Source organism: Paroedura picta, chromosome 2 (genome assembly GCF_049243985.1).
Source record: "Paroedura picta isolate Pp20150507F chromosome 2, Ppicta_v3.0, whole genome shotgun sequence".
NCBI lineage: Eukaryota > Metazoa > Chordata > Lepidosauria > Squamata > Gekkonidae > Paroedura > Paroedura picta.
The window spans coordinates 69,886,475-69,902,869 of record NC_135370.1 but is presented as its reverse complement, the minus strand read 5'-3'; the positions used below and the strand labels follow the sequence as shown (position 1 = coordinate 69,902,869).

Below are 16,395 nucleotides of genomic sequence, written 5' to 3'. Positions count from 1 at the left end.
TGGTGTGATGGTTAAGACTGGTGGCCTCTAATCTGGAAAATTGGGTTTGATTCACCACTTTTCCACATGCAGCCAGCTGGATGGGGTTGAACCAGTCACAGTTCTCTCAGAACTCTCTCAACTTCATCTACCTCCCAGGGTATCTTTGTGGGGAGACGAAGGGTAGGTGATTGTAAGCTGCTTTGAGAATCTATTGGGTAATAAAAAGTGGGCTACAAAACCTCAGCTCTTCCTTCTTCTTCAAGTGGAGGAATCCAATTTGGTTCTCCAGATTAGATTGTCACTCTTTATTACACCATGCAGGCCCCTTCAACAATTCATATGCATATTTTGGAGCTGGATGATGTACATGATATTTTACATATATTATTGCCTCACTTGATTTCCCTTTTAGAGGTGAAAGTGTAGGATAACAACAATTAAAAATAAAGACACACACATTTGGTTTTAATGCATTTTCTCTCTGTGCTGTATAAGTGACAAGTCATATGAACAGTGAAAGAGACAAAAGAAAAATATTTTAATAAAAATAAAGTTAAGAATCCCCCCACATAGATCAGAAAGAAGGGTCCTTGCCTTGGCATCTCTCGGACATACTAAATAACTATAAAAATGAAATGTTTTTGAATGGAGAAGCATTCTTTTGTGTGAGTAGTCAGCTGTGGTCTGAAGGAGCAGATTATCATATGAGCTGTCGCCTTTAATCTAGAGCTGTACAACCAAGGCCACAAGTTTACTCCCTCCCTAAAAACGGAGCCGTCAACAGGTAAACTTTATGCTCATGCATTAAACATATGCAAATGAAGGGAAGGGCAGTATAAAAATCTAAATCAATAAATCAAATCCCCCTTCCAAAGACATGGTAGATCTAACAGAGACCCCTGCAGTAACAGGGAAAGAGCCAGTAAAGTGGTAGAGAGAAATATAAGAGCTTTTAGAGCAGTAAAGAAGACAACTAATGTATCTTAGAAGAACCAGGCAGCTGTTTCTAGTGGACAAATTCTAACTGTATGCCCTTTGCATGCTTCCGTAGTAGAGAAAGCCGTGGGCCACTGAGCAGCCTTCTATCCTTGCCTACACCTATCCTTTTCTTGTAGCATGCCTTCACAACTCTTACACCATGTTGTATTGTGAATGTTTATGTGTAAATGTGTAAACTGAGCATTCGGCTTTGAACCCGCTCTAGAGTACAGGACACCTGAACTGGACAGCATCATTCTAAAGGAGTATGAGTTTCCAACTGATGAATCTGGTTCCTAGAGCAGAAACCACTGGAAAACCTCTGGCCATTAATGCATTCCATGTGGAAGTTTCCATATGTTGGGCTGATTTTGGGTGGTGGTGGGGGAGCACTAAGGGAAACTAACCCAAAGAAAAGGACTCATGGAAATATGGTGCAGGTGACTCGGTGACAGGTAAGAGTCCAACATGGCTATAACCTCTGACTTTAATCTTTTTGTTTCTTTTTTAATCAAGAAAGAAATAGTAGCACCTAGAGATTCCCATTGGAATATAAGCTTAAGTGTCAGGCCTTTAAGATAAGGAAATTGTGAGACAAAGAACTGCCTCTGTTGATAGGACATTCTACTGGAAGCTGGTGAAAGAGACAAGAAAAATTGCATTGAAGTGTAGTTAATAGAGAGCTGTGTGGAAAGGAGGGGTCCTCTCCTCAAATAAGATGTGTGTGTTGATGTCAAAACTATCCAGGCTTCTGTTTGGATGGACGGTCTATTTTACATTCCTCAGTGGGATGGGGGTATGTGTCTTCTGTTTAATTAGATATCCTACTGCTTCAGAAATCTTCAGTATGTAATTGGAATTCATTACCTTGCCTAAGACCAGAAAAACTGTCAAGGTCAAGTAAAATATTGATAAAATCTTTGAACAAAACTGCTTTTGTCCAGAAATAGCAAGCTGTGGAAACTGTATGGCTCGTAAAACTTTGGGAATATGCTCAGTTTGAATGATCATATGAATAGAACAGTTTTACTGCTACCTCAAAGAAAGGGTTGATAGCCCCAGTAAGAATACTTTTAATTGCTAGGATTATACAGTTGATTAGCCCAAGAACACAGAACTTTGATGGGCTGCAAACTGAAAAATGCTAAGAGAACTTGCACTATTGTGTTTGGAAATAGAATTCTGTTATGGGAAGCATTACAGTCAGGGCCGACCGAAAAAGGAGGGGGGGGGGAAGCTAACTTATAGAATGTTTGGTATTTCTGAATATAGCAGTAGTGTTGGTGAAAGTTGACGTTTCTCTAAAATACAATATTTTCAAGGTAGCCCCAGGTATCTCCAGCTGCAGTGTAGGTGCTATGGCCATATTAAGAATTGCAGCCCTAAGGATTTTTGGCAAGGTTTGAGAAGTTGGTCCCCATTGAGAAAAGTCACAGATGATTAAAAGTAGGAGAGGGTCTTTTATATATCACACAGGGCTGCGATATGATGGAAGTGACTGACAATAACATAGAAACCTAGGTTGGATAAAGTTGCGTGAAGTACTGATGCTTTTTGTTTCGTGGCTGTCTTTCGTTAAAAAGATATGTGGGCATTTTGAACATTTGTTGTTCGTACTACATGACTTTATACATTACTTTTGCATCTCTAGCGCCTGGATAACCCCTTCCACATGCTAATGTCTTCCTAGATTTGACTCTCAACACTGCTTTTCTTCCTTAATGCTGCCAAGTTTGATGCCCCTGGGCCCTTCCAGGAGGGAGCTAGCCTGTTGGATCTGGATTTTGATCCCATTAAACCAGATAACAGTCCTGTAGGGAAATCACCGACACCTGCCGGCCAGGTTGGTCTATCACTCATTTGTTGACAACATGAAATGTTAAGCATTTGGGGGACCTCATCATCCTGGTAGGAAGTGCTGTATATTAATAGTAACTGGGAGACTCCTAGAAGTATTTTTGAGAAATACACTTGCAAACAGCACCCTTGTTGAACTTTACACGCAGTAATAATAGGTAGCATTTACATATTATTGTAGGTGCTTTACCCAGCAATTCTTACAACACTCTCATAGGGTAAAGGTATCCCCTGTGCAAGCACCGGGTCATGTCTGACCCATGGGGTGACGCCCTCTAGCGTTTTCTTGGCAGACTCAATATGGGGTGGTTTGCCAGTGCCTTCCCCAGTCATTACCGTTTACCCCCCAGCAAGCTGGGTACTCATTTTACCAAGCTCGGAAGGATGGAAGGCTGAGTCAACCTTGAGCCGGCTGCTGGGATTGAACTCCCAGCCTCATGGGCAGACAGCTTCAGACAGCATTTCTGCTGCCTTAACACCCTGTGCCACAAGAGGCTCATCTCATAGGGTAGGGTGGTGTTTTATCATCTCCACATTATATATGAAAGGGCTGGGGCTGAGTAAAGTTACCTTTTTGAAGATTTGTTGCACAAGTTTGAACTTCTTGGCTTACTATGATAGTGACTGTTCTGCACCAGCCTTGAATTATTAGCTTTTCTGAAAAACTCTGACAAAATTAATAGGAAGTTAATCTAAAGATTTTGCATTGACACCTATTGTGTTATCTGGGATGGATATGAATTTGAACTGAGTTCCCTAAGACAGTGGTCCCCAACCTTTTTATCACCGGGGACCACTCAACGCTTGACAATTTTACTGAGGCCCGGTGGGGGGGGGGTAGTTTACTCCTCTGCTCTCAACCACTGCCCTAACGCTCTCTGATCACTATGGTAATGTTTAAACATCCCTTCAAAATAAGATAATAACACACCACAACAATGAACATAAGGAACATTTTATTTTCATGGAAATTTTAACTCATGACAATGACAAATCAATGGGAACCCTGAGCTTGTTTCTCTGCAACGAGATAATCCCATCTGGGAGTGATGGGAGACAATGACACCCAAATTGTGTTGTAAAGGGCCGGGAGGGGCTCATGGGAATTGTAATACATGAACATCTGGAAGACCACAGGTTGTCTGCCCCTGCTTTAAAGAACAAGAGTATTGACATCACTGAAAAATAATTGTTAGTTCTTTTGAATTAATGTCAGGGAATGTTGTGTTATTAAATGTCGATACTTAAATTAGGTTAGAAAAAAATCAGCTTAGGCTATCTCCATGGACACTATGTACATATGGCTGTGCTTTGTGTGTTGGCTGGAATAATAATATCTTAATATGTTTCTGTTCCTGTTGCTCCTTGCTGTGCTTAGTCTTTGCCTTGGGATTTATGGGAGGTAAGATTTCTTTTAATACAGCCCTCAGTGCAGCTTACCATGCTATGTGTTGCTCAGCATGCACAAACATTATCTTTATTGTCATTTACCATGCAAAGCTTGTCAGTCCTGTATTGGCTTTCCATTCCCATCCTCTTCAGTATCTTCATCTAAAGTAGTACATTGCAGTCGTCATCTTCTGCCTTTGTCATCCTCTGAGCAGAGGTCTCCATCTCCTATGCTATGATGGTGCATATTTATGGTATTTCCTGAAGTGTAAACCTTGTTGCTTTTTGGCATCTGCTCCTGCTTTATATCTTGAAATGACTGCATGGCCTTTCCTGTCTCCAAATGTGTAATATGCATACTTCTCAACTGCCACCAAACTTACCTTTTTAGTGAAATACTTATATTGCTATACTTATATTGCTATGTTTATTTTATTGCCATGGGCCTCTGCTAACAAAAAATGGAGGCATATTTACCACTGCTCTCCTTTGTTACTATGCACAGAGGTAAGGGTGTGCATGCTAGAATTCCCAAGATGAAAATGCAAACAAAAATCACTGTTTCTGGTAGTTGCTATGATTTTCCAGAACAGATACACAAATCCAAGATGCTTAAGTAGTATGAAAAACACTCACCCCGCTCAAACAAATCCATGTGGTTTTTTTTTGTGTTTTTTACCATCAATAGTAAGAAACATCTTGTCTTCCTTTGATTCTCCAGATTCTTACCCAGACACTAGCATACATTTCTTACCCTGGCACAAACGAGGCACATGGCACATCAATGCTGCTGTTCTAGATTGCTCAGCCCTCCTTGCTTTGTGGGAGCAGAACCCCTTTGTTTCCTGAAAGTAGAATGCCTGGAAGCGCCTTGTTCAGGGGCACATAGAATTGGACCACTTTGTAAAGTTCACTTGAAACTTGGGTGGCCTTAGTAGACAGGCAGCACTAGCTCTCTTCCAATTTGGATGCCATTTGACTGAATAACAGCCACTTCAACCATCCTTAAAAAGTCTCCTGTAAGCCATAATAGTAGTTCTGCTGTTCTCCTTCCCTTTCCTCACTTTGTGAAAGGAAACAGACGGCATGCAACACAGTGTTTTGGGCATACAGGTGATTTTTTTATTGCTAGTAAGTCACATAAAATGAATGCAGAGTTGTTGTTTTTTTATGTTGATGGCCGATGCCATTTTCTACCAATGAGAATCAGTGGCGGGAAATATGCCTGTACCAAGAGGCTCCTGCTTTGGAGGTCTGTAAAATGGAACCCTTTTTTGTTCAGTCAGCTTGAAACTTAGGTGTCTTAAGACAGGTCTTTGTCTTTAAAAACAAATGGTCCCTAAACACCAGAACCTGAAAAACCACATGGATTTGAATTCCAAAAAGGTAAAGTTACCCGCCAAATTAGCCAACATGATGCAAACTCTTTTCCCTGGAATACTAGATCCTAAATTTTAATTTTTTTCCTCAGAGCATTCTCCTCTAATCAGTTCAGTCAGCCCAGTCAACATTTTCTGCGTAACTAATAGGCATGTTGAAATGTATGCTTTCGTTCCTGTGTTGTTTGCCAACATAAACCTTTGTCCATTACATTGGGATTTTCTGTTGTCTTTATTAATTCTGTGTCTTTGCAGGACAAACTTCATATGTTTTCAATATGCATACCCAGTTTACTTGTCTCCAGGTTACTTCTCTCCACGAAATTAGCTGCCTGGAAGGTGCAACTGGTCCTTTAAAAGAAATACCTTGGTCTGCTTTATTTCCCCTGGTCCTCCATCACAAGGGTTTCGTCTCAGTGTCCCTTCCCCAGTGGTTTTACTGATGTCTTCCTAAGCATTTTCTGTACTAGCTTTCCTCCACCCCCTCCCATTGCTCATTAAAAATTTAATTAAACCTTTTTTTCCATATAATTTAAAAATGTCCAAGGCACTTGTAAAATTTAGTAAACAAATTTTTCTGGTTATGACATCACAATGTATAGAAAAATACTCAATTTGTAGGCCACTTGGTTTAGTCAAGAGACATTTCTTTGCCTTTGGGTTGTTTGGTGTTTATCCCAGCTAAAGTAAAGCAGGATTTGTGTGCTGTGGTTAACTCTGCTTAGAATTGTGATGTCAAGCTGCAATCTTATGCATACTGACTATTCAGTTTGATTTTACATATTGCATATGTAAATAAAATTAAAGGAATACCAAGATCTCAGTGCTTTTTATGTGGTAAATGCAAAATTATTTGCAACTTGTGGGTAGTCTGTGCATAATCTTATTAAATTGGCCATCAGAGTTAATCGACACAGTGCAGTTCTAAGCAGAGGGTATATTTGTTTTAGGATTTCATTGTCAATTTAAAGCTAATAATCTAAAATGTAAAACCCAGGCTGAAGCATATTGTTTCAGACCCACAGTCCATATAAGGATGCAGTATCCAGGTGGGGCTTGGAGACCCCCAGCAATTATAGTTCATCTCCAGACTAAAGAGATCAGTTCCCCTAGAGAAAATGGCTGCTTTGCAGGGTGGACACTGAGGTCCCTCCCTGCCTCAAAATCTGGCCCACCTCTACCCCCTAAAGTCTCCAGGTATTTCACAATCCAGAGCTGGTAACTCTAAATCCATAAAACTGAACCACGGAAAAGAAGAGGGAAAGGAGCTCTACAAGACTCCTTGATTAAACAGGAGTACCATGCCAGAGGACTATTCTGGATGGCTTTCTGTCCTCTGGGTGAGTGGTGGCAACCCAATCAAAGGTGATATTTACATTAAGTAGGGTCTCAAGGGCAGTGGCGGTGGTGGTGTGATTCCATATGTTTTTGGGAGCATACTCCACAGATTATTATTGCAGCCACTCCAGAAAAAGTAGTCCGGTGTGGAAATGAATGCCACATTTCTTTAGACAGCGTGGAAAGGTACTGATTTGCCACAGCCCACAGTGCTTTGTATCTATCTAACCTGCAATATTTCCCCTAAAATTTATTACATCACAATCAGCTATTCTTTTACAATGGTATACTTTGTTTCATTTGTTTGTGTCCTTGAGAAATTTTGAAGGGATTAATTAGAGTCTGATTTTAAAGTATATTTGCCACATACGAATATTAATTCAATGAACAAATTATGTATTGATTTCAGATTAATTTCATGTATTTTTAAGGGCAGTAGTCACTTTGATTTGGCATTCATTTATAGTTGATGATACTACCAGAATTGGTCTGACACCATTCCAAACCGTTCTTTGTTCTATTTTTCTGAAGAAAATTATATTTTTAAAATTAAATTACCTCATGCCAGTGGCTCCGAGAGTGTATTATGTGGACAGCTTCAAAACATCCCTAGTGGTGTGCAGTTAGTTTTATACAACAGCTAACATCCTTGATGAGAATGCATATACCTCTCACATCAACAGACTTACTGAGAAAGTTCGGTGGTGAGAAACACCATGAGGTAGAAATGCTTGAATTACATGCACACTGTAGCTTGTCTCTTTACATAGCCCTCCTTTGCTGTATCAGAGCAAGCCTCTCTGCCTTTTTGCAGGAGCCAGGCATGGTAAATGTGCATAGATTGTTGAGGACTATGGCACAAGAACCCAGGTTTAAAATATATATATATATTATGATATATTCAATATATAATCACCTTTCGTACAGATCTATTTGTGGTCAAATGACAAGCAATATAGCATGCAAGAACCCAACACCTTGCTAAAAAATATTTGCTGGGTCCTTTTCATTCTTCAGACAACTGTTCTCTTCTTTACTTTTTTACCTCTAGCCTCTTTGAGGTTGAGGTATTTAAAATATTATAGGAGCAGGGGGAACAACGATGATAATAATTTAGTAATAAGACCAAGCTATAAAATGGATTCCCAGTAAAATGAGGCCAATGCATCATGCATCAAATGTGTCAGAAAACAACAAAACCAACTCAGCCTGTACCTTGTAGGTTCAAACTCTAGCTCATAAAGATACATGCGTACAGTCCACATACAGAACACAATATTCATCTAAGGGGCATTGACCTGGTACTGCAACCTATGCAGAATTATTCTTATGTAAACCCTCTGAACCCTCATGGGGACGCGATGGGTCGGACATGACTTTGCACCTAACAACAACAAACCCTCTGAAACCAGTGAGTTAGAACCAAAGTCACTTTGCATAGGATTGCACTATCGGGGCAGTTGACCATACAAAACTAAGGCAGGACAGGCTGAGGAACTGGGTAGGGTGATGGTTCTGTTAGCAAAAATCCAGGACAATTCCACTCATGCTGCCTGAAATGCAGTGCATTTAGAGTTGAATCACCAAAGTCAGTGAATGACATAGTGTTGCCAGGGCATTGGGTTTAAGGTAATATTGCAGCTGCCTTTTCTCCACCAGCCATTCAGAAGCACTTGACTCTTTCCCTGTTTGGCAGATCTGTTCGTCCTGGGATGGTTTCATTGTCTGCTGTCTTCTCACTGCACTCTTCTCAGTTTTGTATTTTTCTGTACCCATGCCCATGTCTATCTCTTCCCATCTCTACTTCTGTTTCTCCTCCCTCGAATTCTTTCCATCAGCCTGAAAAGACTCGCTCTAGCAGCATACAATCTATGGATCAGTTTCCTGCCGATAATCCTAGCAATAGTGAATTCGTGGTGGACTGGCCCAGCCAGGCCACTGAGACTGAGGGCAGCCAAGTAAGTGCAAATATTTGAAACTGTCCATTGTTCAAATTGGTCTTAACATCCATGTTTTGACTGCAGGGCTTTTCCAGGTGTTGACCTGTGGAATATTCCTGGGTTGGCCAGTTCTTTCACCCCTGTCCACCGACCTCCTGCAGCCGGCATAATTCCTCAGGGTTTATCTAGTCTTTTGACACAAAGGTAGAGTGAAAGACCTCTGAAAAAGCTTGTAGAGTCTAGTGGTAAAGTCACGCCCTAATTTCACAGTGGTCACCTACCAAGGTTGTAACATTTAACCAAGATGATTGTATCTTTGTTGCTGTTCTGTTGATTGCCTTCACTTTCTAGGTAAAGCAGGACTTCTTTATGTTAGAATTAGCAATGTCCCCATTGTCCTTTGCCAGTAATATTTCTTAATTTGAACTACAGAGTTTTTACTGTTGAAAAGGAAATGGAAGAGTTGGGTTCTTTTTTATTGCATGTGGCAGGAGCCCCAGAGAATTTGGTGACCATCTTCAAAAGAGCTGTTTTTTTATGTCCCACATTTCTATACCCAAAGGAATCCCTAAGTAGCATTTCCTTCCTCTCCCAACAACTGACACCCTGTCAGGTAGGTAGGCTGAGAGAGGTCTGAGGGAACTGTTCTATGAGAACAGCTCTAAGAGAACTGTGACTAGCCCAGGGTCATCCAGCTGGCTGCATGTGAAGGAGCGGAGAATCAAACCTGGTACTCCAGATTAGTGTCTGCTACTCTTTAACACAGAGATTCTCAACCAGGGATCCATGGACCCCCAGGGGTCCACAGGAGCCCCAGAGGGGGTCCACAGCCTTTCCCTTCCTGCCTTAATGGACATAGCCACAAGCTATGGAAGAAGCCATGTGTAAATGAGTTCTTTCATGAGAGGGGGCAGAGCCTGCATGCCTTCTTCCACCTTAAACCACCTCCTGTCTCTTCTTTCCCCTCAGTCCACCTTGAGCCTGCCTGTTAACACAGGCGTTGATGTCACCTCCCACGACATATCACTTCCAAGAGTAAGTCAGGGAGGTGTGGCCAGCTGACATCACTTCCGGGGCTCCTTGAAGCCTGAAAAATAATTTCAGGGGCTCCTCCATGGTCAAAAAGTTGAAAAAGGCTGCTTCAACATTTCACCATGCTGGCTCTTTACAAACTTACTGTAGTCACCTCTACTGTTTACATTTCCTGTGCTCAAAATGCATATAGTTTCTTTTGTGTCATCCTTTCTAATGACATCAGCACATAGTTGGTTATTGTTAGAATGTACCGAGGACATCTGGGGTGTATCTTCTGATATAACTTTCCTATAATCTTTGGATACACAGATGTTGCAATACCTGGAAAATTTTTGGATACATATTCTGCTCACAGAGGATAACTTCCAGCTTTTGATATTATTTCTTGGTCTGCTTTTATAAGCTACAATTGTTCATCAGTTTTTCTTAATATAATAATTGGGTCTAGTAAGTGAAAAAATAAGGAAAATATGGTTTGTACGTGGAGGACAGAGTAGTCTGTCATTTAGCCTAAATTTGGAGCACCTCATCATGCCCTAAAGCAAGAAAAGCAGTAAAGAGTTTTTAAGAAACTGCCTTGGGAGCTGTTAGGGATTGAAAGCCAGAATATAAATTGAGAAATACATAAAATGCTCTGCCTTTGCTATTAACCTCCTGTCACAAAACTGGGTGGCCCCACAAATCCAAGACACAGAAAGAGAGATTCCAATAGGAAATAATTTATTGGAACACACCACAGGTTCCATTGCATTGCACAAGAACTGTCTTCCCTAGGGGCAATATTTTACAATCTCTCAGGAGGAGTTACTTTCTCAGTTCCTTTATTAACCTACTGGCAACCCTGTTTCCCCTCCACAATTCTGTGAGTTTGCTAGCTGCATTTTCCAAATACTAAGAAGAAGAAATTTTCAGAAATTAGGGCATTTAGCATTTATTAGAAATTATCAGGTCAGCATTTCAGACAGAGATGGGAAGTCAGAAAAACTCGTACAGAAGCCAAATTTGAAATAAAATAAAAAGAATATTGACAAATAAAATTAGAAACCTAGCACACCTGAAAATGACTTAAACTAACACAAACAGACAAGGAGAATGTTGGCTTGACTGGTCTATGATTTTATACTGAATTTTATTGTATTATTATTGTTATATTCTGGACAGTGTAAATTTTGTATGGCTTTAAATGCTATAAACCGCCCTAAGCAAGCTATGCTGGGAGGAGCGGTTATAGAAATGAAATAACAAATAAATAAATAATAAACAACTGAGATGGTGTGATAGGAAGTATAAAGATATGGGTCAAAGAAAGACTAGCTACATTCTGCAATGTGAAGGATCGCTTGTCTCCTTAAATGCCTATCTGAGGGACCGCTTATCTCCTTACGCCCCCCCCCTCCTGCAGGGCACTTCGCTCTGCAGGTGCTAATCTACTGGAGGTCCCTGGCACCAAAGATGCGCACCTGGCCTTGCCCCAAGCCAGGGCCTTTTGGGTTCTGGCCCCAACCTGATGGAATGTGCTCCCGGGATAACTGAGGGCCCTAATGGAGCTATCAGAGTTCCATAGGGCCTGCAAAATGGAACTCTTCCCCCAGGTCTTTGGTTGAGGTCAGAGCCAGGAACAACGGGGTTTCCTCCTCAGGTTATGCAATAACATGCAGGATACCCCACCCTGGGGGATGGATGGCTGCAGGGATGGGGGGAGGGATTATACTGCCAATCTTGTTTTATCCTCTTTTATCTATGTTCTGTTGTTTTGTTATGGGATGAGGTTTTCTCATATTTTATGGGAGGTTCTATATATTGTACCCTACGACAAGTCCATGGAGAGTGGCGGGCTAAAAATCTAAGGAATGAATGAATGAATAGAGCTGAATGGAGAGAAAGACAGCAAGGCACCCTGCATGTGTGGTGGCTGCTTGGTTTTGATCCAGGAACAACACAGACCTGACCATGGCCAAGTATGTCTGCTTAAATACCCATTTTCATGTCTGGAGGCTACAGCTGGGCACCTAGCCCCCCAAAACAAAGGAGTTAATGTGTTTACTGGAGTCAAATAAGTGGAGGTCAGGTAAAGACTCTGTTGTTTTTTTAAAGACAAAAGCTGTCCCCGTGTTAGGGAGGACACCAATGATTGCTGCAGGATGCTCCCTATTGAGTTTCCCAAGAGCGGCTAGTGAAAATGTATACATGGGTGATAATTAAGGAAGGGAGATGCCTAAGGTAGAGATGAATTAGTTAAAGGCAAGAATGAGCACAGGTGTGAGGAAAGTATTTCAGGCTATCAGAAGAAAAAAAGTGTAGAGAGATTTGAGAGTATCTGGGGACCCATTATGTTAAGAATGAAGAAGGCATTGAATGCCCTAGATTTTGATGATAGGAATGTATCCAATTAAGTTTGGGCTTGTTGTTCAATATGTTTTTAAACCATTATTTTATTTTTATAAATTTTGTAAACTTGTGTGGATTTCCCATTTGTTATTGTGATGTAGATGGAATGTTGCTCTTAGTAAATAAAAAGGGGAGAGGAACAAGCTCCCAGGTACCATTATCCCATCAATATTATCAACATAGGCTGAGGGAAAGATTAGTGGGAAAGGCCCCTCATCCTTACCATTGTTCTCCTTAATATTTGTGAAATGCCCCTGTGGGCAGAGCGCTGTCCAGCACCACATCTAGTGTCCAGACTGTGCTTCCGCCCACACAGGCCAATCTGGATGTGCCCAGCAAAGCTGGAGCACCTGCCTCCAGAAGCTGGCCAGGACCAAAAAGGCCCATATATCATGTTATGGTATATATCTATGAACACACAAACTATTTTTGGTGCTATCTTCTTTGTGCCCTCCTGTTGCTTGAAGAAGAAACTGGCACTGTTTGCCTTGGATGATTTGGGATGCATCTTGGGCTTTCCTCCGGAGCAGGTTTTGCCCCAGTATGTGAATCTTATGAGCTTTATTTATTCAATTTATTTATATTTATAGCCCACCCCTCTTGAACCACTCACAATAAGTACAATAAAACCATACAACATATAAATACATTTAAAACTAATTAAAACTTGTTCAAACAAGCAGCACGGTGCCATTCAGTTGGTTTACATTCAGAGTTGTTGTCTAATACAACCCCTCCCTCTAAGGAGGCAGGGTATAGGAGGTGGGGTATAGGGGAGCCAGACCAGCAGGGGAGACCCATATGATGTTCCAAGATCTTCCATATGTACTGGCCTCAACTGTACACCTGGCAGAAGAGCTCCATTTTACAGGCTCTGTGAAACTATGATGGCTCTGTTAGGGCGCTGATGTTCTCTGGGAGCTCATTCCATTAGATAGGGGCCAGCACTGAGAAAGCCCTGGTCATGGTTAAGGCCAATTGCACTTCTTTGGGGCTGGGGACTACCAGTCAGAGGCTGTAGCCAACCAAGGTATTCTCTGGAGGATGTATTTAGACAGGTGGTCCCTTACATACTCAGGTCCCAGACCGCATATGGCTTTAAAAGTTAGCACCAGGCCCTTGAACTGAACCCAGAACTTGACTGGGAGCCAATGTAGCTGCTGCACTATTGGTTGTATGTGGGTCCTCCATGGATTCCTAGTGTAGACCCATGCAGCAGCATTTTGGATTAGAGTCAAGGGTAGACCCATGCAAGCGAGTTACAATAATCCAATCTAGAGATGACTGTTGCATGGATCACTGTGGCCAGGTACTCTGGGGCAAGATAGAGCACTAGTAGCTTAGCTTTGTGAAGATAGAAAAACAAATAACATAAAGGGAAATAAAAACCCAACCTAGAAAACTGGTGAGAACTACAACATTTAGGGATAAAAACAAATATAGAAAAATAGAAACAATTTAGAGCTCAAAAATGTTTTAAAACCATAAAAGTATATCTTATCTGTTAGGAACACAAAACATCAGTGTATACACCACAAATGCCAACAAATTCAGACCTAACGTACTTTGATCATACTGATCTTCATCAAAGGTCAGTATACACACAGTTGTATATTGATTGCATTTTTTTCAATTTACAGTAGGGTGGAAAAACCTGTGGGTAACAAAAATAATGAGAAATGAATGCTGCTGTTGTCCTTCTTCAATTGTATAAATATAAATGATATTATTTGCTTACTCCTTTAATCTGACATGGCTGGTTCTAGTCCTGCAATACTTTGCAGGAATTTCTCATTATTTTTCTTATCCACAGATTCCCCCGTTGTAAATTGAAAAAAATATTAAATACAACTATGTATCTATCTACTGACCTTTGATGACGACCAGTATGATTGAAATGTGTTAGATCTGAACTTTTTTGGCATTTGAGGTGTACACACTGAGATGTTTTGTGTGCCCAATGGATAAGATATTATTTTATGTTTTTTAAACATTTTTGAGGTCTAATAATAAATTGTTTCTATTTTTGAAGATGGAGAAAAGCCAGTTCTGCTGCTCTCATGATTTGAACCTCCATAGACAGGGGGGAGGGTATAAAAAATCATGCCCAAGTTCCTGGTCGTATGTGCAGTTGTTAGTTGCATTCGATCTAGGCGAGGGAGAGTTTATGTCTTCTCCCATTTTATAGTCTCTGTTATAAATCACAGACCATACTGACACTGAGGATTGCATTCTCCCTGGAGGACACTATGTTGAGATGGAGAACTGGGTAGCCTTTCCCAAGAGATGGCAGCCTTTCTTTCTGACTGGAAAAGGAACACTGCTTCCTGCCAATTCATCACTTTCACTGTCCATTTTCACACTTGTCTGAGATGCAGCAAACTCTAGCGCAGGCAAATTTGACATAACTGATCAGTGGGGCCTGTGCCATCTGCCAGTCTGACCTCCTACTCCTAATTGCTGTTGAGTGAGTTCCGTGCTAGCTATTTATTCTGTGTCCAAAAGGAAGGGGTCTGTTGTAAGCAAGTTTATTATCAAAGTAAAGTTCAGAGCTTCAATGTTTTCTTCCCTAGTCTTGTTGACATGGCAGGAATCGTGTTGCATTTCAATATTTTGTGCACTGTGAAATGTGCGTTTGGAAGCAGCACGACAGTAATCATCAACAGCAGTGCAGAAAGTGTGTGCTGGGTATTTCTTTGGTATCTTTTTGTCTTGTGTCAAATCTAGCAGAAAGACCAGACCAAGATGAAGATGTTCTCGCTTCAGTCAGCTTTGTAATATGATTTTTTGCAATGATAAATGATACTCCTCCAGTTTCTTTTCCACATGAAAAAGAAACAATGAGTTGTGTGGCATCTTAAAGAGAAGGAGATTAGGTCTGAGTGCTGTGGCCCTGACCCCACCTCCCTTGATTACTGGCTTGTGAGACTAGCGCATATATGCCCATGTGTACTCAGCGTCCAGTGTCCACATGCACTCTCCTTCCCCCATGGTTTTGGATGCTACTTTCCTAACATAGCCAATCACAGAAGGAAATTTACACATGGACACGGTCTCCATACATAGGCCCTGTGGTCATGAGCCAGTGATCACGAGGAGGGTCATTGTGTTCATGCCTGCTCTCCCTCTCCTCGTATAGCCAGTCAACACATGGACTGTTCCTATGTAGAGGGCTCTTTTGTCAGAATATGGATTAGAACCCTGTGCACTGATGTAAGCAGTGCAGACTGTGACATTTCTATATGAAGTTCAAATTTATAAGAAGGATCCATTACTACTTAGAGCAGCAGTCATCCTTATTCAGCAGTTTCACACTAGCATTTTTTCTTGAAGTTCTTTAATCAAGGGTTAGTAACTTTGAAGCCTGCAATAGTAGTTGTGGTAGTTTGAATTGTTCCCTTACAGGTGTTTTTGAATGTTGCCTTTTTAGTGTCAGATTTAATGTCATTGGTTCTTGTGTGCTGAGGATGATCAGGTTGTTCTGCGTAGCTAGCCAATAGACGTTATTGATTTGTTGTTGTTATGTGCGAAGTCGTGTCCGACCCATCGCGACCCCATGGACAATGATCCTCCAGGCCTTCCTGTCCTCTACCATTCCCTGGAGTCCTTTTAAGTTTGCACCTACTGCTTCAGTGACTCCATCCATCCACCTCATTCTCTGTCGTCCCCTTCTTCTTTTGCCCTCGATCACTCCCAGCATTAGGCTCTTCTCCAGGGAGTACTGTCCATAGAGTTTTCATGGCAAAGATACTGGAGTGGTTTGCCATTGCCTTCTCCAGTGGATCACCTTTTGTCAGAGCTCTCAGCTATGACCTGTCCGTCTTGGGTGGCCCTGCACGGCATAGCTCATAGCTTCACTGAGCTACGCAAGCCCCCTTGCCACAACAAGGCAGCGATCCTTGAAGGGGGACGTTATTGATAGATGACTACATATGACACGGTGGACAATGAGAAAAAGTGAGCCTCCTGTAAGCTTAATGGCTGCAAAAGCCCGGAGATGGATGAGTGCAGCCTAATAAAGGGTAAACATCAGGTAACAATCTCACCAGGGCTGTTTTGCTCCTCACTGAAGGGTTACAGTTTGAATTGTGCGAGCCAGGCCATAAACT

General features: G+C 41.4%; 1 protein-coding gene across 15 annotated transcripts in view; it reads left to right on the top strand.

Annotated features, from left to right (window-relative positions):
- The window catches only part of BIN1 (bridging integrator 1), a 139,154-nt gene that overhangs the window by 108,695 nt on the left and 14,064 nt on the right, over positions 1 to 16,395 (top strand). For 8 of the 15 annotated variants that reach the window (XM_077320585.1, XM_077320582.1, XM_077320576.1 and 5 more), the window contains 3 exons: positions 2,693 to 2,803; positions 4,196 to 4,219; positions 8,762 to 8,881. The exons of 5 other annotated variants lie outside the window; for them this stretch is intronic. In XM_077320585.1, the coding sequence (XP_077176700.1) occupies positions 2,693 to 2,803; positions 4,196 to 4,219; positions 8,762 to 8,881 (255 nt within the window). The remainder of the gene's footprint in view (positions 1 to 2,692; positions 2,804 to 4,195; positions 4,220 to 8,761; positions 8,882 to 16,395) is intronic. 2 more of the 15 variants (XM_077320581.1, XM_077320587.1) reach the window with 2 other exon arrangements.